General features: G+C 43.1%; 1 protein-coding gene across 1 annotated transcript in view; it reads right to left on the bottom strand.

Moving 5' to 3' along the window:
- Positions 1-6,805: 6,805 nt before the first annotated feature.
- Positions 6,806-25,492, bottom strand: part of tlcd1 (TLC domain containing 1) — a 45,437-nt gene continuing 26,750 nt past the window's right edge. Inside the window, exon 4 of the mRNA XM_048557090.2 lies at positions 6,806-10,243. Within this exon, the coding sequence (XP_048413047.1) occupies positions 9,851-10,243 (393 nt within the window). The 3' untranslated portion in view covers positions 6,806-9,850. The remainder of the gene's footprint in view (positions 10,244-25,492) is intronic.

The raw sequence follows: 25,492 nt of genomic DNA, 5'->3' as shown, positions 1-25,492 counted from the left end.
TGCGTGTGTACATTTTATTATTTTTCTTGAAGTTAATAATCAAGTTTCTGTCTTACACTGAAGAAATCTTGTAATTGGCTCCTTAATTTTGAACTGTGCTTCAATTGAAGTATTATAAAGATGCTTGCTAAAAAGAATTTATTAACTTTATTGTAGTTAATTGAGGGGTTTAAACAGTGAGGAGCTGATTTACCACAACTGACCTGGTCATAACAGAAGACAAATAACAACTTTTTTCATAAAGTTACAGGCAATTGAGTAATATTAGATATTGATATACACACAATTGTCAAATCCACTTGTTGAATGGATCCTAGCAACTTGGGTTGTTTCTGCATTCAACTACAAATTTGCGGTGAAAAGCATTCTCTTTCTTCTCTGTTCCAGTTAAACCAGATGTTCTGTTGTCACCTCCACCTTATTCATACTGCCACCCCAGCTCATTCTGCAAGTTCACAGAAGCATCTTTGTTCATCAATCCAGCCCGAGAACCTGTTCCTCTTCCCTTTTCAGTTCACGTAGATATGTTTCTTCAAACTCATCTCCACTTCTGCCTCTACATTGATACTGTTGTCTCTAGAATATTGAGGAACCCATTTAACTCTTTCTCCCAGTCGCATTGGTGCCTTCCATGTAGATGAAGAAAGAGCTCTTCCTAGACTCATTCAACCTGGTACTCTTCCACCCATTTCCATTCCCAATTTACATCTTTCCACCATTTTAGGGAGACATATTCTACTCATTCTATTCAGTCAATTCACATTGTTCTCTGATTGTACTTGCCCCCTGACTTGACACTGCTGCTCTAGTGGTTAGTAACTTTAAATAGAGTAATAAAGAGAAATAACCATAAGTGGTACCTTAGAACAATGCTGGCACTTTTAACTTCTGTCTTCTGTTCCATTAATGCAAATCTGGTAAATCAATTTATTCGACTTTGGGTAAGACAGTGCAAAGAACTTACATTTCATGATCAGTGTGGTGATATTCTCGCTAAGCATTGGTGAGATGCCAATTGACATGGATTAATGCTTGTTAAAACACAATCCTGTCAGTGATAGAGATAGTAGGAACTGCAGATTCTGGAGACTCTGAGATAACGAGGTGAAGAGCTGGATGAACACAGCAGGCCAAGCAGCATCAGAGGAGCAGGAAGGCTGACATTTCAGGCCTAGACCCTTCTGAAGACCCGTCAGCCTTCCTGCTCCTCTGATGCTGCTTGGCCTGCTGTGTTCGTCCAGTTCTTACACCTTGTCCTCTGAGTAATAGCCAGCTTCCAGTCTTATCAAACTCATCAAACAAGCTACACATTAGGCATTTGGAAGATTCAGCTCAGTGCTTGCTCCAACTGACCTCCATGTTGGAAACCAGTTACCAACATCATAGGCACACTTCATGGGAACATGCCACACACAACCCATGTCCATAGACATTAGCATCCCACATGTATCAGCTTGTAAGAACCTTCCTGGTACATCATAGACCCATTTACAGGACAGTTCTCTGAAATGCCGGCACTGATAACTATCATTGTAATGCTCTTGAAAGGACGCCATGTATTTAGAGACATTCACACAGCTCAGGAATTGGACCAGGCTATGTCCTTGTCTGTCATTGTGCCAATTAATTTTCACCCAGCTGGATGCCACAGCATCTCTGTCTTGTACTGCCTTGCTTTTATTTTATGTTTCTCCCTCTCAGCCAAACTGACCAGGCTCATTTTACTGCTGTCCTGCCAGACTGTTTAGCACAGACAGAATAATGGGAAACTTGTCATAGTTGTCAGCAGGATTCCGTATGTCAAAGGAAATTGCCTTCACTCAGGGCTTCCCAGCACAGTCAGTCAGTGGGAGACTCTGATATCAGTCCAGGCCCTGTTCAGGGTGCTACTCTCCTCATTAGCAAGTAAATGCCAAATGATGGACAGCATCTTGAGTCTATCCACTCATGGGCTGTTTCTGTCATGGAATAGGAGAGAGGTAATTATTATGGGTTAATGGCAGGATTCTCGGCAGTGTGGCGGAACAGAAGGATCTTGGGGTCCACGCCCACAGATCCCTAAAAGTTGCTACCCAAGTTGATAGGGTTGTAAAGAAGGCGTATGGAGTGTTGGCTTTCATTGGCAGGGGAATTGAATTTAAGAGCCCTCAGGTTATGCTGCAGCTGTATAAAACTCTCGTTAGACCACACTTGGAATATTGTGTTCAGTTCTGGTCATCTCATTACAGGAAAGATTTGGAAGCTTTAGAGAGGGTGCAGAAGAGATTTACCAGGATCCTGCCCAGACTGGAGGGCAGGTCTTACGAGGAAAGGTTGAGGGACCTAGGCCTTTTTTCATTGGAGTGAAGATGAGAGGTGACTTGTTAGAGGTTTACAAGATGATGAGAGGCATAGATAGAGTGGATAGTCAGAGACTTTTTCCCAGGGCAGAAATGACTATTATGTGTGTGTATAGTTTTAAGGTGATTGGAGGAATGTATAGGGGAGATGTCAGAGGTAGGTTCTTTACACAGAGAGTGGTGGGCGTGTGGAATGCGCCGCTGACAGTGGTAGTGGAGGTCAGATACTTTGGAGACTTTTAAGCAACTCTTGGATAGGCATCTGGAGGATAGTAAAATATAGGGTATGCAGGGTAGGACAATAGGTCTGCACAACATCAAGGACCGAAAGGCCTGTACTGTTCTATATTCTGTGGGAGGGGAAGGTGGATGGGACAGCTATTACTAAGATAATAAAGTATGAAGCTGGATGAACACAGCAGGCCAAGCAGCATCTCGGGAGCACAACAGCTGACGTTTTGGGCCTAGACCCTTCATCAGAGAGGGGGATGGGGTGAGGGTTCTGGAATAAATAGGGAGAGAGGGGGAGGCGGACCGAAGATGGAGAGAAAAGAAGATAGGTGGAGAGGAGAGTATAGGTGGGGAGGTAGGGAGGGGATGGGTCAGTCCAGGGAAGACGGACAGGTCAAGGAGGTGGGATGAGGTTAGTAGAAAGGAAATGGAGGTGTGGCTTGGGGTGGGAGGAAGGGATGGGTGAGAGGAAGAACAGGTTAGGGAGGCAGAGACAGGCTGGGCTGGTTTTGGGATGCAGTGGGGGGAGTGGAAGATCTGGGCTGGTTGTGTGATGCAGTGGGGGGAGGGGACGAACTGGCCTGGTTTTGGGATGCGGTGGGGGGAGGGGAGATTTTGAAGCTGGTGAAGTCCACATTGATACCATTGGGCTGCAGGGTTCCCAAGCAGAATATGAGTTGCTGTTCCTGCAACCTTCGGGTGGCATCATTGTGGCACTGCAGGAGGCCCATGATGGACATGTCATCTCAAGAATGGGAGGGGGAGTGGAAATGGTTTGCGACTGGGAGGTGCAGTTGTTTATTGCGAACCGAGCGGAGATGTTCTGCAAAGCGGTCCCCAAGCCTCCATTTGGTTTCCCCAACGTAGAGGAAGCCATACCGGGTACAATGGATACAGTACACCACATTGGCAGATGTGCAGGTGAACCTCTGCTTAATATGGAAATTCATCTTGGGGCCTGGGATAGGGGTGAGGGAGGAGGTGTGGGGGCAAGTGTAACATTTCCTGGGGAAGGTGCCGGGTGTGGTGGGGTTGGAGGGCAGTGTGGAGCGAACAAGGGAGTCACAGAGAGAGTGGTCTCTCCGGAAAGCAGACAAGGGTGGGGATGGAAAAATGTCTTGGGTGGTGGGGTCGGATTGTAGAGGGCGGAAGTGTCGGAGGATGATGCGTTGTATCCGGAGGTTGGTGGGGTGGTGTGTGAGAACGAGGGGGATCTTCTTTGGGCGGTTGTGGCGGGGGCGGGGTGTGAGGGATGTGTTGCAGGAAATGCGGGAGACGCGGTCAAGGGCGTTCTCGACCACTGTGGGGGGAAAGTTGCGGTCGTTGAAGAACTTGGACATCTGGGATGTGCGGGAGTGGCATGCGTCATCCTGGGAGCGGATGCGGCAGAGGCAGAGGAATTGGGAACAGGGGATGGAATTTTTGCAGGAGGGTGGGTGGGAGGAGGTGTATTCTAGGTAGCTGTGGGAGTCGCTGGGCTTGAAATGGTCCTCCTCTCACCCACCCTCCTGCAAAAATTCCATCTCCCTATTCCCAATTCCTTCGCCTCCGCCGCATCCGCTCCCAGGATGACGCATTCCACTCCCGCACATCCCAGATGTCCAAGTTTTTCAAGGACCGCAACTTTCCCCCCACAGTGGTCGAGAACGTCCTTGACCGCGTCTCCCGCATTTCCTGCAACACATCCCTCACACCCCGCCCCCGCCACAACCGCCCAAAGAGGATCCCCCTCGTTCTCACACACCACCCCACCAACCTCCGGATACAACGCATCATCCTCCGACACTTCCGCCATCTACAATCCGACCCCACCACCCAAGACATTTTTCCATCCCCACCCTTGTCTGCTTTCTGGAGAGACCACTCTCTCTGTGACTCCCTTGTTCGCTCCACACTGCCCTCCAACCCCACCACACCCGGCACCTTCCCCTGCAACCGCAGGAAATGCTACACTTGCCCCCACACCTCCTCCCTCACCCCATCCCAGGCCGCAAGATGACTTTCCATATTAAGCAGAGGTTCACCTGCACATCTGCCAATGTGGTATACTGTATCCATTGTACCCGGTGTGGCATCCTCTACATTGGGAAAACCAAGCGGAGGCTTGGGGACCGCTTTGCAGAACATCTCTGCTCGGTTCGCAATAAACAACTGCATCTCCCAGTCGCGAACCATTTCAACTCCCCCTCCCCTTCTTGAGATGACATGGCCATCATGGACCTCCTGCAGTGCCACAATGATGCCACCCGAAGGTTGCAGGAACAGCAACTCATATTCTGCTTGGGAACCCTGCAGCCCAATGGTATCAATGTGGACTTCACCAGCTTCAAAATCTCCTCTTCCCCCACCGCATCTCAAAACTAGCCCAGTTCGTCCCCTCTCCCCACTTCATCACACAGCCAGCCCAGCTCTTCCCCTCCCCCCACTGCATCCCAAAACCAGCCCAGCCTGTCTCTGCCTCCCTAACCTGTTCTTCCTCTCACCCATCCCTTCCTCCCACCCCAAGCCACACCTCCATTTCCTACATACTAACCTCATCCCACCTCCTTGATCTGTCCATCTTACCTGGACTGACCTATCCCCTCCCTATCTCCACACCTATACTCTCTCCACCTATCTTCTTTTCTCTCCATCTTCAGTCCGCCTCCCCCTCTCTCCCTATTTTATTCTAGAACCCTCACCCCAACCCCCTCTCTGATGAAGGGTCTAGGCCCGAAACGTCAGCTGTTGTGCTCCTGAGATGCTGCTGGGCCTGCTGTGTTCATCCAGCTTCACACTTTATTATCTTGGATTCTCCAGCATCTGCAGTTCCCATTATCTCTGGGACAGCTGTTACTATTGATGCAGGTGGGAATGTGTAATGAGTGAGTGAGTAGGCAGTGTGGAAGGCATGCAAGCTTAGTGATCTTGGGGGTTGGGGTGGATGGTAGCAGGTAGGGATGATATTGAAGACGTTATTGAGAAAGGAAGTATATGAGCCTCGGTGGGTGGAGGGTACAGTTACAGGAATACAGTGTGAGGTGCAGAAATGAGGACAGTGACATGATTGCTGGCAGAATGGGGAAAGTCACTGAAATTTCCCTACTGTTTGGGCATTCTTCCAGACAGCTGAGACTGCTTTACCTGAATGGTGACTTTGTACCATGTGGAATGTGATCTGTTGTCATGTCTTCCACTGCTAGTCCTGGGTGGGGGAAGGAAGCCCTGCACCAGCACCACCCAGTCCGGCAACATCTCCAGGTCCCTACCTGCAAAGTGGTCTGCCACATCAAGGGCAAATGTGGTTACCGTGCAGCACAGCTCCAGACTGAGTGATTATCTGGCTCAAGCACGAGGGCAGCTGGTTAATTCCAGACTATCTTCAGGGTGTTGGGTTGTTTCAGCAATGGTGTATGGTAAAATGGGGCAGAAATTGGATGTGAGAGGTGCCCTAGAGGATTGGTAGATAATTGATCACTCTCTCCGTGGTTAGCACTGCTGCCTCCCAGCGCCAAGGACACGGGTTCGATTCCAGCCTCAGGTAACCGTCTTTGTAGAGTTTGCACGTTCTCCCTGTGTCTGCATTGGTTTCCTCTGTGTGCTTCGGTTTTATCCCAAAGATGTGCATGTTAGGCGGATTTGCTATGCTAAATTGCCCATAGTGTCTAGGGTGGGAAAGGAAGAGATAGAGTAGGGGGTGGGATGCTGTTCAGAGGGTTGGTGTGGACTCGATGGTTGAATGGCCTCCTTCCACACTGAAAGGATTCAATGATGCTATGTCCACACAGCCCACCTTGCTCAGATCCCTCCAAGATTCTGTTCGTAATTACCCTTTGTCTGACAACATGTTTTACTGGAGAAAACTCATCTGCCCTTAGCCCTATTTTAAAAAAAACTGAACGGGCAAAATCCTCTTGTTTTCTCAATGTGACTCAAGCAATGCAATGGGACACCATTCAGTCACAGTTTACTGCTGAACCTCTGAGATAAAAGGATCAGGATTCTAAAACAAAGAGAGATGCTGATCACTTTTTAAAAAAAATGAGATAATAGTATTTCTGGTGCGGATGAGAATCCTTCAGACAGTAGATCTCAGACAAACTAATAAAACTGTGGCATTCACGTATTCTTAATACCTACAGCATTAACATTTGACATTTCATGCTCAGTACTATACTTACAATCTTTCTAGCCATTGCTAATATTTTATTTGTTATTATGGAAAACATTAAATATTTATATGACAACAGAATGCATTGAAGTTCACAGAATGTAATTTTTATTTGTCAAAGATTCTGAAAAACATAGAAAACTCTACATTTTACTCTCTTTTATACAAGGCAACAAACATTATTAGCAGCACCAACAATTTTAAGGAAAAGAACACACATTTCACCAAACTAGTTCAGGCAGATTGTTACTAGCCCAATATCTGCCTATCATCCCAGTTGGTTTAAAAAGGATATAATAGTTACATTTACCCGACCTAGTGAACCACATTTTATTATACCACAGCAGATTCTCCTTAGATATTCAATATTCTGTTAACGATCGTGTCACTCATGGAATAACTCACCTCATTCATACTTGGTTTTATAATATTCTAGACCAACACTAACTTTTTTTTGGAACAGAATAAGCTTACTGTTTTGAATGCTACGTTATTGGCAGAAGGTTTTGCACCAGTTGCCTGATAACAAAGAAATCACAAGCAACAATGCACATGGTTATATTCGCTAGGTTTTCAGGTGTCATAAACATTGATCATTCATCTTGTCAATCTAACTGTTAACATATGCATTGAGTTGCATTAGTACTTCACAAGAGGTCAATCAGTGTCACATACCACTATAAAAGAGAAATGATTTTATCCATTAATAACCATTACTGTCTTTTGGCAAAGCTGTAGGAAACCATATAAGGCAAGTTTCAACTAAGAGGAGTGCGGTGCTGCAACTGGATGTTTCTAGAAAGTATTATTAGTAAAATAACAGCAAACAGTGACTGTAATGCTTAATTCACTTCTACAAAATTTAAGAGGAAATGACATATAAAAATGATGCCGTTCCCTTAATTATGCAGGGTTCACACATGGACAGATGTTGCGCAATGCCTTTGTCACAGACATTAAAAAGCCTTGCATTTAACATTAATAAAAGTTAGATAAATAATTGGGATTGTGTATTGTCCACAAGAGCTCTGGAATGCCTTAAAAATTAAGCCAGAGCTGTTTGACCAAGACAAAACTTCTAGGTTGCCATCGTTTGAGCTATTCCAATAATGCTACAAATCACACAGGAAAGTGTTAATGTCAATTCCTCTCCTTAAACTTGTCTTTGCTTTTAGCCATCTGATATTCACTTCTGGCCGCATTGCTTTAGGAATGTTGGACTTGCAAGATACAATTTCCTGTTGAGCAAATTTTGAAACAGTAGAAGAAGGCAGGTGAAATGCAGTCCCTTTGAAACTTTGAATAAACATATTTGGAAGATTTGAAAAATGCAAGATATAAACTCTTTCCACCTGTTTTACTTGCAAATATGGATATAGTGAAAAAGTTTAGTAAAATTGCATTTCAGCATGATAGTGCACATAATCAAAGCAGTGGTACTGGTACGTTAACAGGTAATGCTAACATATTAAAAATATCAAATTATCTCCTCAATCTCTTTGCAAGACAGGAGAAATTGCCTTTAAAAGACATCAGGGAGAAGGGCTACACATAACTGCTGTTTCCATTTTGTGTAGACAGTTGATTGCACCCTTTTCACATAAGAACTGTTCTATTATTAAAAACATACATTTCTTACTGTTCTCCATTGCAAATTTTGTTTACACATAGAAAACTAAATTAGTTTTGCATCAGTTTTAAGTAAGATTTATTTCTACAAATGCAGTTAAACACAAATTACTTAACAAACATAATGCTCTGAAGATACCTGCTCATGGACAATGACTACTGTAGCATAACAGAAGATCAGTTTTTTTGGCATTGTATTATGTGAATAAGTGAGATGTCCTATGCACCTCATCCAAGTAGCCAGAAATAATGCATGAATTTGGATAATGAGATTTTCTGCTGAAATTACGTTATGGAGCTTGTCGTACTTCAGCCAACTGAGGCAAAAACAATCTCTTTAAAGAACATCTCCAGCCCAGTCTAACTTTTTTGTTTTGAGGAACCTAGGCCTTTAAAATGGGCTGTGCAATTAATGTTACCCTTAAATAGATATGAACACATATCATGGATTTCCCAGCATCCAGCATGTGCAGTGTTAGCAAGCCTGTGATAAGAGGTTTCTCTGTCCCCATATCTGATATTGCTGTGAATGGCAGAGGCATTATTTCACTTTCTGGGTAGCTCAACTGGTTGCAAAGGTGAAGGTGCTTTTTTAAAAAAGTAACATTTGCAGATGTTTAAGTATTTTCTTAAGATATCATGGAGGATGCTGCCAACAGTACCCCGTAGCAGGTTTCCATGACCAGCTGTGCCTGTTTCCCACATCTGCTCCAGACAGCTTCCCTGGCTGAGGCCTGCCCACAGTTATGCAGAATAACCAGATTCTGGAAAACTGCTGAGCAGCAGGGGCACATGCTCATGATAACTCCTATCTCACTAAATGCACAGAAGACTCCACAACTACAGAGTCGATGGTATTGACAGATTATTTGCCACAGCCAAGCCCAACAATCTTCCCCCTTTATCTGGTCACCCACCTGAACTTTCAGAAGGGGTTACCAGTTGGTAGATCCCAGGCAGGAATCTCAGTTCTTTATCAGCTCCTCAACCCAGAAGCACTGTGACTACCTCTATTACCACAACACTGTCACAACAGTGATCAGACTGGGTGTCAAACATGAATCTTCCTCATCCATATTGCACATCTGTTCTCTGGATAATAATGCTTAGTGTCTGCTGGAGCTCTGTCAAGGCTCCTTACTGGTATTATACACTTGTATCTTTTATTTCCCATATTACAATAAATTAAAAGAAAACATGTACACAGTTTTTACCCTTACAATTACACCATAATTTTTTTGTCACATTTCTTGTCCTACCCAATCTAGCCATTTTGACTGATAAAGATAACACGCATGTGTACTGGCTCCATCAGTTTCCTTCCTTAGCAGCCTAAAAACCCATCCCATTATGTATATTACATTAGAAATGCAATCTTGGACAGACAGCAGTTAAACAGTTAAAATTTAAGGTATTCTGCTTCATGTATTTAGCCCAGCATTAAATTAATTCAATAAATCTGTCTCCATTTCAAACCATAATTTTCAAACACGCGAATCTTTTAATCATCCACAAACTTTGTGTTGTTGTTGCCATTCTGTAAGTAGTGCTTCGGCTTCCTGAAGAAATCTGTGCGGATCAGACGGTAGAAATAAACCAAGATCATGACGTTCATTGCGTTCAAGTTTAGACTAATGTAGCCCGAGTTGGGGAGGATGTTTAAATTCGTCAGCATATACCAAGTGAGATAAAACTGAGCAAGCAGCCGAAAAACAATATATGTGAAGACATTGATGTACTTGTTGTAGTGGTATAGCTGGGAGGTCTGCGCATTTGCCAGTTTCAGAAGCAGTCGGGTATGAAGGAAGATGCTGTTTATCTCAACAAACAATGCAACGACGGCACCAGCAACATAATAATGGGTCAGCACAATATACAGGAATGTTGAAATTACCTGAGGAGAAAATTGATCTTGTTAGATGGCAACAATCAGATTCTCATTGTGAGCTACTTTACTTCCATACGTTTGTACCAATCCTGGCTGGGTGTAGTGTAATTCTTGCATATATTTATTTGAAAAGTCAAGGCTCCATTATTATAAGCTCACAATGACAACATGGGTTTTTACAAGTTTTTGCATGCAGGAAATCATTTTGCACCAGGTACAGTCCTGAAATCCAGAAATACAGTAGAAACAATCATGCACTTAACAGTCTTATCTATTTCATATATTGATATTACTAAATTGTAGACAATTGGACTTATGTGGCTCATGTTTTTGAAATAAAGACAGAAAATTGAGTAAAAACAAAACCCAGACAAGACATTATCTGTTAAAGAGAGAGAAAGAAAAACAGTGCCAGGTCTGTGACCTTTCATCAGAAGACAAAAGTTGAAACATAGATAATGGGAACTGCAGATCCTGGAGAATCCAAGATAACAAAGTGTGAAGCTGGATGAACACAGCAGGCCAAGCAGCATCTTAGGAGCACAAAAGCTGACGTTTCAGGCCTAGACCCTTCATCAGAAAAGGGGGATGGGGAGAGGATTCTGAAATAAATAGGGAGAGAGGGGGAGGCGGACTTAAGCCGCACCTCCATTTCCTACCTACTAACCTCATCCTGCCTCCTTGACCTGTCTGTCCTCCCCAGACTGACCTATCTCCTCCCTACCTCCCCACCCATACTCTCCTCTCCACTTATCTTCTCCTCTATCCACCTTCAGTCCGCCTCCCCCTCTCTCCCTATTTATTTCAGTATCCTGTCCCCATCCTCCCTTTCAATTGAAACATAGACTTGGTTTTTAAAAAAATGTTTCTCAATTAATCATTCATGGCATGTAGGAGTTGTTGGCTGGGCCAGCATTAATTGCCTGCCCCTAGTTACTCTTGAGAAGGTCGTCATTAGCTGCTTTCTTGAACCACTCCAGTCCATTCACAGTAGATTGACTCACAATCCCTTTAGGGAGGAAATGCCAGGATTTCAACCCAACAAGATGGAAGGAATGGCAAGATATTTCCAGTTCATGATACTGAGTGGCTTCGAGGGGAATTTGAAGGTGGTAGTGTTTCCATGTATCTGCTGCCCTTGTCCTTCTAGATGGAAGTGGTCGTGGTTTCGGAAGGTGCTTCCTCAGGATCTTTGGTGAACTTCTACAGTGCATCTTGTAGATAGTGCACACTGCTGCTACTGAGCTTTGGTGGTGGAGGGAATGGATGCTTGTGGATGTAGTGCCGTTCACTGGGCTGTTTTGCCCTGGATGGAGCCAAACCTCTTGGAGCTGGTCTCATTCAGGCAAGTGGGAAATATGCTATCACACTTCTGATGTGTGCCTTGTAGAAGTTGGATTGGCTTTGTAGTGTCAGAGGAGAGTGACTCACTGAGCAGATGCTGCCTGGCCTGTTGCTCTTTTTGCCAATTTTTTTTCTGTGCTTATTTACAATTCCTAGCAGACACAGTATTACGCCTTTCAATTCGTGTTTTTGAAATTTTTCTCTCATACTTCTATTGTAACTAAAAGTTCACAACAAGACTTTCAAGCTATGCAAAACTGGGAACTGCAGAAAGAGACCAAACAAACACCATTGTGGCCACCATGCCAGTTTCACAGTGCCAGCCATTTTAGTGCAGGTAGAGCTGGGTCTGACAGGGCCAAGTGACCTCAATGAGGCTCCTTTGGAGCCTTGTTAACTGCAATTAAAGGAGGCTGACAAGAATTCTGTAGCCGTCCTCCTCTGGCCCACACTCACAGGAACCAGGTGAGCTGTCTAAGATGCTGCCAGGCCTGCTGTGTTCATCCAGCTCCACACTTTGTTATCTCTAATAATTGGCACATGATGCCAGCTAGGAAGTGGAGGGGCAAGGGTGCCTGGTATACTGGGGTGGCACGGTGGTTCAGCGGTTAGCACTGCACCATCACAGTGCCAAGGACTCAGATTCAATTCCAGCCTTGGGCAACTGTCTGTGTGGAGTTTGCATGTTCTCCCCATGCCTGTGTGGGTTTCCTCTGGGTGCTCGTTTCCTCCCACAGTCCAAAAATGTGCAGGGTAGGTGGACTGGTCATGCTAAATTGCAGGGCAGGGACGGTCAGTGTGGATCCGATGGACAGAATGACCTCTTTCTACATGTAGGGATGCTATGAATCTAGGTCTGGATTCCATTCTCTCCTGTCTGGGTGAAAGAGCAGCCCGGCAATACCGCAGTTAGCATTTTACGATTAAAGTTTTCAAAAGATAAATGAGAGGGTACCCCTGCCCCATGTTGAAGCACCTGTTCAATACTTATCATCCATTACAGCTCATTATTAAGGGTGTCTGAAAATACCCAGCTTTGATAGGCTGACCCCATCTGCCATATGCCTTTAACCAGACCTGGATCCTGCCTCCATGCCAATTTAAGGGGCGTCTAAATGAAAAATGTGACTGTTTACCCTTGGATACAGAATTGACACCTGTTTCGTGTACTCTTGGGAACATCCAGCCTGAGCAGTTTATTCTGGCACGCAAACAGAAAGTGTTAGAGAAACTCAGCAGGCCTGGCAGCAAATGTGGAGAGGAAGCAGAGTCAACATTTCCAGGCCAGTGACCCTTCTTCAGAACTCAGTTCTGGACCCGAAATATCACTTTGTTTTCTCCCCACAGGTGCTGCCAGACCTGCTGAGTTTCTTCAGCAATTTCAAATTTGCAGCATCTGCAGTTCCTCAAGTTTATTTTGGCAATGTATTACTCAAAGTAGCTTCTGCTCACCTGAATTCAAAGTAGCCTAATTCAATTTGCCTGATAATCTATTTTTTAGCAGTAAACTGTCACTTTTTTTTTGTCCAACCAACAGTCATGAATCATTTTGAAAATATCAGTACAAAAGGTGAATCAACAGAATTGGAAGCAACCAAAATTGGAGAAAGCATTTCACAGAAAAAATTTTAAATGTAATGCTGGCTTTTTTCACAGATTAAGTAGTCTCATAATGAACATATCGTAAAACTACCATAACATGTTAGAGAAATTTTTAAAATATTTAAGTATATTTTGCTGGTCTGGAAGTCAAATGTTCTTTTCACAGACGAGGATAAATTTCACAATTGTCTGCTCCTAGGAGATTAATACATTTAGAACCTTTAAGGATGAACACACTATTTCCTAGTGTGCGCTTTCAGAGGGTGAGACTACAATGATAGCATACATTTATCTAATTTATCATTTGTTTTTGGGAATGAATCTGAAATGTCAGGTGCATTCTGTATGTAGCAACATGTGAAGAAAATTCAAATAATTTTACTTTTACTGCACATACGTTTTCAGAGGTTGTTGCAAAACACTTTTTTTACCTGGTTTGTTTACATAAAAGGATAGAATGGCATGATGTCATTGTGTAATCACTTCGTGGGTTACATCAGGTGCTACTTCCAATTTTATTTTTACCATTGTTTGGGCCAAATTGGGTTGGCCCCACCTAGTAGATCCCAGTTTTGGTCTCAGGTCGACAATGAATGCACTGGTCTCAGCCAGAGCAACGGCAGGACGCTACAATTAGAGGATTTGTGTTTATGGCTGGGGTCAAAAATACGCAGTGCTTGATTGAAGGAAACATTGACTCATTCACAATTTGCTACCAGCTGAGCAGTCAGATAGGAACAAGCCTGACCTCACCTTTGATCCATTCTATAACTGAATTGCCTAGTCCTGCAAATAAAAGGGGGTGAACAACTGGTAGAGAATCTTGATGAAAGCTAACGGCCTCAGGAAATTCTGATTTTTTTGTAAAACAACATCTGAAAGCAACCACAGGTGTAGGCACACTCTGCATAAATATATACAGTTTTTTTCTTTCCCCTTGGGCTGCAGCAAATTAGCCAGTGCTGTAGTAACTGTTTTGCTTTCCCTAGAGGATTTTGAGTTCAGTAAAGTGGGGAGGGTTGACACTTGCTTCACAATTCTTTCAGAACCAGCTATATGTCAGTCTAGGTATCTGGCTCCTCATGTCAAGTGACTATTTCCAATTCCTCACTGGATAGCACCATTTAGGAGGCATTTATACAGACATGCGAATAGACAGGGTATACAGAGTTATGGACCACGTGCAGACATGTGGGATTAGTTTAGAATGACATCATGGTTGGCACAGGCCATGGACCAAAGGTCGTCTGCCTGTGCTGTACTGTTCTATGTTACACTCTAGACCTTCCTTGCTCACCTCCTGTCAAATAGCTTTTTAATGCTCACCTGGCCATGATACAAAGTGTGAATGCTTCTGTCTGATCTGTGGATGCTTTTCTCATTCCCCTGTGGATTTTTACCTTGGTATCTGCTCTCTGTGTTCTGGTCCTAGCCTTTGCAGTGTCGGGGGGCAGGGGGAATTGTACAAATAGTATCAGCACACATAAAAGATACTAAATCCTTTGAACATAGAACATCAAACAAAACAGTGCAGAACTGGCCCTTCGGCCCTTGATGTTGCGCCAACCTGTAAACTAATCTAAGCCCATCCCCCTACACTATCCTATCATCATCCATCTGCTTATCCAAGGACTGTTTTTAAATGCCCCTAATGTGGCTGAGTTAACTACATGGGCAGGCAGGGCATTCCACGCCCTTACCACTCTCTGAGTAAAGAACCTGCCTCTGATATCTGTCTTAAATCTATAACCCCTCAATTTGCAGCTATGCCCCCTTGTACAAGCCAACATCATCATCCTAGAAAAAAGACTCCCACTGTCCACCCTATCTAATCCTCTGATCATCTTGTATGTCTCTATTAAATCCCCTCTTGGCCTCCTTCTCTCCAATGAGAACAGACCCAAATCCCTCAGCCTTTCTTCATATGGCCTTCGCTCCAGACCAGGCAACATCCTGGTAAATCTCCTCTGCACCTTTTCTAATGCTTCCACATCCTTCCTGTAATGGGGCGACCAGAACTGACAGAACATTAGATTATATCAAATTCTCCAATGATAAGACAAAACTTGAATGTCTCTTTGCCATATAAGGTCTTCTAGAAAAACTTTAAACTTAAGATTTTCAATGTCTGAAGCACTTAGAAGATTGGGTTAAATTTTTACCCTTTAGTACGTGGATATATAGGGTGGATGGAGCACAAATATAAAATTCACTCTGTAATATATACACCCCTCATCCAGTTCCCTGAATACTCTATCCGTTCGTTGAAATAAATAAAGTCCAGACTTTGGTAAAGATCTGTTATGTTTGTGATTGACCCCACTTGCCAGATGCATTGGAACCCAGTCTATAAATACATGACTTGAAAATATCGAGGGCAGAGTTTCCTCCTCCTTGGTGTAGTGTGAGCAATGGGAAAAAAGTTAGAAAATAGGGAGTTATCGAGAAAATCAGAGCCTCAACATTGAAAAACTGTTTTGTGATTTTCCACATGTGCCCTAAATGGTGTGCCTTCAGAATCTTGTCAATGAGTGGCAACCACCTATAATTTCCATAGATTTATCTCTCATTAATTCCCCGATTTGTGTTATTCATATGTGACTTCTGCTTCTCCTCTCCTTCCCTGACAAAGGAATTCCTGACATGTAAATCAGATTCAGGCACTATGGCTGTAGCTTGCCCTGACTATCATCCACTTTCTTCACAATAAGATCCCTGCGAAGGATGTCAAGCTCCATGACCTCCCACACAAATTGATATCAGTAAACCTCCAGCTTCCCATCATCAGGCCTGCTCTCAGACCAAATGGCCTAATGGTATTGAGTAAGGGAAGGGGATGGCCGAGTGGTAGTGAGTAAGGGGCAGTGATGTCTAGTGTTACTGAGTAAGGGATGGTGATGTCCTAGTGGTATTAAGGGGCTGTGATGGCCTAGTGGTACTGAGTAAGGGAAGGTGATAACCTAGTCGTATTATCACTTGACTATTAATCCAGTGGCCCAGGTAATGTTTTGGAGACCTAGGTTCGAATCCTGCCACTGCAGATGGTGGAATCTGAATTCAATTTTTTAAAACAAATCTGGAATCAAGAATCTACTGGTGACCATGAAATCATTGCTGATCATTGGAAATTCACATTGAGAATAACTTCTGTCATGTTGCGTGGCACTATCACCATTCTAAATGGGACAGACTTGGCATCCATGAAGTGCTGTGAGCCAATAACAGTAGCAGAATTTTACTCCAACACAATCTGTAACCATATGGCCTGGCATATCCTCCACTCAACCATTAACATTAAGCCAGGAGATCAACCCTGCAGGAGGGCATGCCAGGAGCAGCATCAGGCATACCTGAAAATGTGTGTCAACCTGGTGAAGCTACCAAACAGGGCCACTTGCACGCCAAATAGCAAAAGCAGCAAATGACCACACAAACACCAGATCAGATCTAAGCTCTGCAGTCCTGCCGCACCCAGTCATGAATGGTAGTGGACAATTAAACTATTCACTGGAGGAGGAAGCTCCACAAATGTCCCCAAGCTCAATGATGGAAGAGCCCAGCAAATCAGTGCAAAAAATAAGGCTGAAGCATTTGCATCAATCTTCAGCCAGAAGTGCTGAGTAGATGATCCATCTTGGCCTCCTCCAGCAGTCCCCTGCATCACAGATACCAGTATCCAGTCAATTTGATGGTTGAAGATGCTGGATTCTGCAAAGGCTACAGGCCCTGACAACATTCCAGCAATAGTACTGAAGACTTGTGCTCCAGAACTTGCTGCTCCCTTAGCCAAACTGTTCCAGTACAGTAACAACACTGGTATCTACCCAACAGTGTGGTAAATTGACCAAGAATGTCCTGTACATAATTTGCAGGACAATTCCAACCTGGCCAATTACTGCCCCATCAGTGTGCTGTCAATCATTAGTAAAATGTTGCAAGGTGTCATCAACAGTGCTATCAAGCAGCACCTGCTCAGCAAATAACCTGTTCAGTGATATCCAGATTGGGTCCTGCTGGGGCCACTCAGCTCCTGACCTCATTACAGCCTTTGTTTAAACATGGACAAAAGAGCTGAATTCCTGAGGTGAACTGAGAGTGACAGCCCTTGACATCAAGGCTGCACTCAACAGAGTATGCTATCAAGAATTCCAAGCAAAATTGGAATCAGTGGGTATCGGGGGCAAACTTTCTGGTGGTTAGAGTCATACATGACATATAGGAAGGTGGTCATGATTGTGGGAGGTCAGTCAAGTCAGCTCCAGGACATCTCTGTAGGAGTTCCTCTGGGTAGTGTATTAGGGCCAACCATCCTCAGCTGCTTCATCAATGACTTTCCCTCCATCATAAGGTCAGAAATGTGCATGTTTGCCGATAACTGCATAATGTTCAGCACCATTAACAACTCCTCGGACACTGAAGCAGTCAGTATCCAAATGCAGCCAGATCTGGACTATATCCAGGTTGGGCAGACAAATGGCAAGGAATTTTTGCGCCACAAATGCCAGGCTATAACCATCACCATTATGAGACAATAAGCCACCACCTGACATTCAATGGTGTTACCTGCACTAAATCCCCCGACATTAATCTCTCATCAAAGGCAACTAAGAATGGGAAATAAATGTTTTTCCAGCCAGGGATGCCCACATCTCATGAATGAAAGCAAAGGGCCAAAGTGAAGTGTGTTTTTTTTAGAAATGTATTCACTTGGTGAGATGTGGGCATTGCTGGCTTGTCAAGAGGGGCTGTGAGGACTGTGCAGAAGTGGCTGTGTCCCTACTAGGAAAATTGGTGACATCAAGTGATATTTGCGCCACAGAAATGCCAGGCAATGACCACCTCCAAAAAGAGACAATATAACCCCCACCCTTGACATTCAATGTTGTTACTATCAATGAATCCTTCTTTGTCAACATCCTGGGGGGCTTACTATTAACCAGAAACTCAACTGGACTTTCCACATAAACATAGTGGCTACAACAGCAGTTAGAGATTGGGAAATCTGAGGTGAGTGACTCAGCTCTTGATTCCCCAAAGCCTGTCCACCATCTGCAAGGTATAAACAAGTCAAAAGCATGATGGAATACTCCCCACTTGACACCATTCAGGACAAAACAGCCGACTTGAATAGCACTATATGCACAAACATCCACTCCCTCCACCACTGACAGTAACAGCAGTGTATACTATCTACAAGGTGCACTTCAAAGATTCATCAAAGATCCTTAGACAACATCTTCCAAACCCATGACCACTTCCACCCAGAAGGACAAAGGCAACAGACACATAGGAACAGCACCACCTGCAAATTCCCTTCCAAGCCGCTCACCATCCTGATTTGGAAATATATCACAGCTTCTTCAGTGTTGCTCGGTCAAAATCCTGGAATTCCCTCCCTAAGGGCATTGTGGAAAATGGACTGCAGCAGTTCAAGAGCTGGCTCACTGCCACCTTCTCAAAGGCAACTAGGGTGGATGTACATATGCAATGATGTGTGCAGGCCAGGCCCTAGCACAATCCCTGCACATTGTGTTTAGACTCAATATTGTCCCATTGAAGAGCAATGCTTTGGCTGCATTCCTCAGCATCATGGTCAAGGACTCCCTGACATCTGACTGCATCTACAGCAAAACAGTCGGTTGCTTGCAAGAGATGTGCAATGGTTGGCCATTACCACCTCTTCCATCCTTGGGGTATCTGAAGAGGCTGCTCATTTGTCACATGGATATGACTTAATTGGATCTGACAGGGAAAATTAAACTAGTACAGACATTGCAAAAGCGTAAGTCAGGTAAATTTACAAAAGTGAAAGGCTATTTACAATTTACCACTTGTGCACCTATGACACTAATGTACTCCCAGAAAGTCTTTTTTCTGTCACTACCTCCCACTGTATCTAAATGCAGTCTCAATGTCTGTACCGGAGATTAAGGAAACCCACTCTGTCGTTGGTCTTGTCAACCTGGAAACCTTCAGCAGTCCTGGTACCTTTGGGTTGAGAGGTCCCAGAACCTACCAAAAGGTGCAGGCTCACCCTCCATGGCATGAATCTCAGCAGGTTTTCAGTTCACATCCAAGTTGTGGGGGAGTGTCCAAGGAAGCACCTGAAGGTCCTATGTGGCTGCTGTTTCTTGGAGGAAGGAGCACTTGGAGTGAAACTGAGGTCCCTTGTACCAATTTTTTTAGATTCATTCGCAGGATGGAGCTGTTTCTGCCTAAGCTAGCACTATCACCCATCCCTTAATGCCCAGAGTGCAGTTAAGAGTCAACCACATATAGGCCAGACTGGGTAAGGACTGCCGTTTTCCATCCCTAAGGACATTAGTGAACCAAAAGGGTTATTCTAACAGTTGACAATGGATTCATCATTGGACTCTTAATTCTAGATTTTTATTGAATTCAGATCCACCATCTGCCATGGCAGGATTTGAGCCTGGGTGCCCAGAACATTACCTGAGTCTCTGGTTTAACAGCACAGTGATAATACCACTAGGCCATTGCCTCCCTTGCCTCCTTACCATTGATGCTGACTATTTCCATCTAAAAGGATAGAGTATAGTTTGTGTGCATAGCCAGCAGACAGAGCTTGAGCCGGATATGGGTCTTCATTGGCAGTAGCCAGCCTGTCCAGCCACAAAGCACAAGTGTTGGAGCCAGCCTGCTAGTGATGATGTTGGTGAATACTTCTATCCTTCGATCATGCTTCCTGACTACCTCAGATAAAACCTGCCTACTATTTGACCCCCACCATGTCCGCATTTTTCTCAAGACCTTAATGGCCTAACAGGAACCTGGTCTCCAGCAGTCCTCTGACAGCCAGAAACCTTGGGTATTTCTCCTTAGACCATCTACAGAGATGTGTCAGTGATCTGATTACTGGATCATGCTTCCAAAAGCAATCTAAGGTGAAAGTCTCTGACCCAGTGGAAGATACAGGTAAAAGCTTTGCAAGTGTATCCTCTGAGCATTCAGAGGCTCATGCCTCAAAAGTAGAGATAGACCCAACAACCTCTGGTGGCAGTCTGTTCTTAGCCAGGAGTTCACTGGGTGCTGCCAGCGCCTGCATGACAGAACTAAATTTGTGGTCAAAGAGGGATAGAAGCTTTTTTAAATGAAGAATGAGTTAGCACTGGTGGGAGTGAGACAGCAGTGCAGCACAGCCCAATGACATTTACTGAGTTAATTAGCCACTGAAGTCTCCCATCATGACATGAGCAGTCATGATCTTCTCCAACGAATCCAAGAACCTTTCCTGGTACGGAGTGAGGAGCCTAATATCTGCCAGCACCCCTCTCCCCAAAAAAAGTAGAGGAAATGGGTCACCAATCAGTCAGCGACAGTCCGAATGTCAGTTGGGGTACAAGCCTTCATTTGAAAACCATGTTCTTATGTAAAATCCACCCAGAGATGATAGTCTATAGCTTTATTGCACATTTCAGCCTTTTCATTTCTGCATGCTTTATTTACTAACCATTTTCTCCCTCATTGTCAAGGCATTATTAAGCTGTGTAGCATAAAAACATGAAAAGCATGTCATTTTACCTTAAGAAGCCAGATTATATTTGCATAGTATATTTAAGAAAATCTAAATGGAGTCAATACTTTTTAATGAATTTGCCAATTAAGGCTCTGTTGAGTAGCAGGGGTCTGCTGCAGTAGGGTGGTGTGACACTGGAGTAACTTGGGTTCATTAGAGGCCGAACAATGGAGACAGTGTGACATGATCAGCAACAATTTAAAGTTATAATACCACAGACAGTACAGTTTTGTACCACTGTTCTATTCATTTATGCAGCCTTAGCAATGTCGTGCAGCTGGGCTCCACAGGAACACAATTTACTTAGTTAAACGCTTCAGGCTGTGTTGCAATTGAAGGGCACTGTCATTTATTTTCTCCATTTTCACTCTCCCTCCTTCAAAGCACTCTCATTAGTAAAACTGTCAGGTACTTAGATTTGTATTGTGTGTGTGTTTAGGACCAGTCCTTGTTAATACATAATTATAGTTCATACAAATCTAAATTATTGCAAATTTAAACATACATATTAGTATTTCTTACAAAATGCAATATGTAAGTGTGTTTTAGATACTTTCCTGGCAAATGGAATTTAGTTTTTAAGAGTGCTGTGGCATACTTGTATCAATTAAAGAAAGCACCAGCTCTATGATTAAGTACTATGAAATGTCCAAAGGTACAGATTAACATTATTTTTAAGCTCATTAAAATTTTCTTTAAAAATATACTGTTTAGGGTTCAATCATGGGCACCTATTATCCACCATTTATTTTGTGATGATGCATATCCTCTGCAGAACTGAATATATCCTGCATTTTGTCTGTAGGATTTGTATGACATTCTTGGATTCTCATGTAACTCTCTAGAATGTTTATTTGCCCTGTGCGGTCTGTACAAACCACTTAGAGCCCTACATACACTCGCCGAAGCCTACATTATCCCATGTGGAATTTGACATATCTGCCACCTTACAGTATTGAAGCAGTTCAGCAAATATTTTTGGGTTCTGATAGCCAAAAGGATCCCTGTGTTTGTTTTGCATCAAGGTGCCTGCAGAATCTATTTTCATTATCCACATTGACGTTGATGGAAAGGAGAACTGAGAGGCATGTCATAGGCTGCCAATCTGCTATTGCCTAGTTTGGTCTACTGCCTGAGAACAATTTCACCCTCTCTTTGTCTTTTAAACCAAAGGAATCATTGATGTCTTAAACTGCTACTGTTTTAAGTAAACAATAGCTTCATAAGCTTAAAATGTATATCTGTTCATACAGTAGTTTTTGGAAAATGCACTATATGTTTTATCTGAAACTGTAGCTTAAGAGATAAACAACCCAATCCAGGTACTGTAGCAATCAGCTACTAATTAGACAAAGACTGCATGAGGAATGTCTTGCATTTATGAGCATACCTTTAATATTTGTAATTGCTGACTAACCATAGCCTCAGCCAAGGTAACACTATTTTATCCGCCTGCATTAATTTTAATAGAAACCTCATTCTGTACACAGTATGGGGGTAAATTGGCTTCACTTGTTACATTTACACAGCTTCCATTAACTACCACTTCATAATCAAGGAGATAAAACATTCACAATTGCCAAACCACCCACAGAACCTAATTTTGACAGTTTGCCATCGAATGCATATAAAGGTTAAAGAACACACATATGCAGTGGGAATATGAGTATTGAAATTATATTTCCACTGACAGTGACAATTACTCATGTTCCATTTCCCAATGTGAGATGCAATCTGGCTTCCCAATTAGCCACAAGTAGCAAGTACCAGATGTAACGGGCAACAGTACTTCAAGTAGAAAAGTCTCTAGAGGTCCTTTACAGAGGTGTAATAAATTTAAACAGACATTGACTGGGGCAAAGAAGAAATAACTAGGAAGAGGAAACTTGTGGTCAAAGAATTGAATTTTGCGTTTTAAGGAATAGCTTTAAAGACAAAGAGAGAGATTGACATGCTGGTTGGGTTTTGGAGGATTGAGGCAGCACAATGTAGAACATGCCTCTAATGCAAAATCTTGACACATTGCATACTGTTGCACAAGTTATCATGAAACAGCTAGAGTTCTAGCAGTTTTGGGAATTCTATATGAATGGGGGATTGTGGCAGTATTGGGATGCTGTTTTGGTTCTGAAAAACATTTCAGCGACAGGGGCCTGGCTAAGAACGGTTTGATCATCAAATGCTACAAATAAATGTTTAAAAGCTAAGTTCTCACGTCTACTCAGAGTACAGGGAACACCAACCCAAAAATGGATTCTAACTGCAACTTCACATGAACTGGATTGTGGTTCAAATATTTGTGCTTCTGCAAATAATACTCAATTAAGTGTCACTGACTGACTGAAGATTGGTTTTGGAATAGCTCTGATCTTTCAACGTGTCACCAACATATGAATATTGCTGTAAATACTGGAAACTAAGACTAGCCCACCAATTAGTGAGCTTGTGGCTAATTTATACCTCAATTCCATCTCTCTACCTAGGCTACACATTTCCCCCTTGGCAAGCAGGTATCATGCTTCCATCAGAATCTAATTGCCAATCCTGGGTACCTGATATACCTGAAGCTGAAGACTAGAAAAGCAGGGATTTTAAGACATCCAGCTTGTCCAATATTACAAGTCAATGTGATACCAGCAAAGGACACCCACCTTTACCATCTTCATCCCTGTTAGTAGCATGTTATAATTTCTATTTCTCAAACTGCAAACCCAAATGGATGCATTTTAATTACAACCAGAAACAAAAACAGAGTTGCTGGAAAAGCTCAGCAGGTCTGGCAGCATCTGTGGAAGAGAAAACAGAGTTAACATTTCAGGTCCGGTGACCCTACCTCAGTTCTGAGGTCTGAGGTCACTGGACCCGAAACATCAACTCTGCTTTCTTCTGGGCAGATGCTGCCAGACCTGCTGAGCTTTTCCAGCAACTTTGTTTTTGTACCTGATTTACAGCATCCGCAGTTCTTTCGGTTTTTAATTACAACCAGGCTAGCTGCATGTCATCAGTGCACACAGTGTAAATCTATTATGACTTAACACTTTGCCTGGCAGGGACAGAGTGAAACTGCTGTTTTATGACATCAATATAATGAATAAACAAAACAGTCAACAAAGACCCTTAATCCTACAATGTTAATATATATATAATGCACGAATTAAGTACAGAAGTTTCTGGCCCATTATCATTGCTCCATAATTTGTTGAACTAGATGAAGACATCGTTCCACTTGAAACATATAATCAAAATGCTAGTACATTATTCACATTTTAAAATATTGCACCTCCTCAAGATTCTACTCCATCAGTTCATCATTGTATAAATTTCTGCTCTTCTTCAATAACCTGCCAAAACAATTCGAAGAATAGTAAGGCCTTTGATATTTTATTTTTTAAAAAGCTCAGCCGCTGAAGTAAGCAGCGCAAATATCAGCTCAAGGTGCAGTTGTAAATTCTTCTCCGTGCTAGTTGAAAGTAGCAACCAGTCTGTTAATCATAAACAAGTTAACTTTAAACAGGCTTTTGTTAAGGTAACAGACCGAAGAAGTTTCAAGCAACACATTTAAGGCTGCCTTTTAACGTAGGGATGGGAAAATATGAGCTGGCACTTTATCTACTTCCAAGGTGCAAGCTTGCCTCTGAAACTAATTTTTGCAATATTTTTGTTTCTCAAAGATGTTGGCGAGAAAGGCTTAGGTCTTGCAGGGTGCTATGGTGAAGGAAGTTTGTGGGTGCAAAATCAGACTGGTTAAAATGCCTGCCTTAGTGCTCAGGGCCAGTAGCCTAGTTGATGACATTGTTCTTATGCTCATTAAATCTCATCCCTCAACCTGCAGCTGCTCCCACGTCCCCTCCAAGCTACCTATATGCCCCATGCCACCTCAAACTCTGGAACAGTTCCTATGGGTTTGAGGTTACCGTAGCTACCCTCTCTATTTAAAAAGGCAGGTTGAGAGAAAAGTGTGAATTACAGATTGATTAACCTGACAGTAGTTGTAGGAAAAATACAAGATTTAATAGCATAGAAATTAGCAAACTGTGACAGGATCAGACCGAGTCAGCATGGAGTTATGAAAGGGGGAATCATGCTTGACAAATCTACTGGAATTTTTAGAGGACATAACTAATAGACTTGGTAAGGGAGAACCAGTGGATGTGGACTTTTAAAAGGCTTTTGATAATGTCCCATGACAATATTAGCATGTAATAGTAAAGTACATGGGATTGGGATAGTATATTGAAATGGATGGAGAAACTGCTGGCAGACTGTGACAGGAAGCCGCCGACTAATGGGATGGCACAGGGATCAGTTATTATACCCCAACAATTCACAAATATATGTATCAATGATTTAGTTGGGGAAGCTAAGTCCATTTGCAGATGACACAAACTTGAGTGCAAGGGTGAACTGTGAAGAGGATGCAGAGATGCTTCTGTGTAATTTGAACAAGTTCAGTACGTGGGCAAATGCATGGCTGATGAAGTATAACGTGGATAAATGTGATCCAGTTTACTAGCAAAAACAGGAAGGCAGATTATTATCCAAATGGCGATAGAGTGAGAAAGGGGAGAGGCGTAATGTGACCTAGGTTTCTTTGTACACTAGTCACTGAAGGTAAGCAAATAATAAAAAACAAATAACTGTGGATGCTGGAAATAAATAAAAACAGGAAATGCAGGAGAAACCCAATAAGTCAGGGAGCATCCGTATAGGGAATATTAGAGTTAATGTTTCAAGTCCAGTCTGACATTCTGATTCAGTGACACCGTATGAAC

The sequence above is a fragment of the Stegostoma tigrinum genome, chromosome 27, assembly GCF_030684315.1.
Source record: "Stegostoma tigrinum isolate sSteTig4 chromosome 27, sSteTig4.hap1, whole genome shotgun sequence".
NCBI lineage: Eukaryota > Metazoa > Chordata > Chondrichthyes > Orectolobiformes > Stegostomatidae > Stegostoma > Stegostoma tigrinum.
This window is presented reverse-complemented; position numbering and strand designations above follow the sequence as displayed.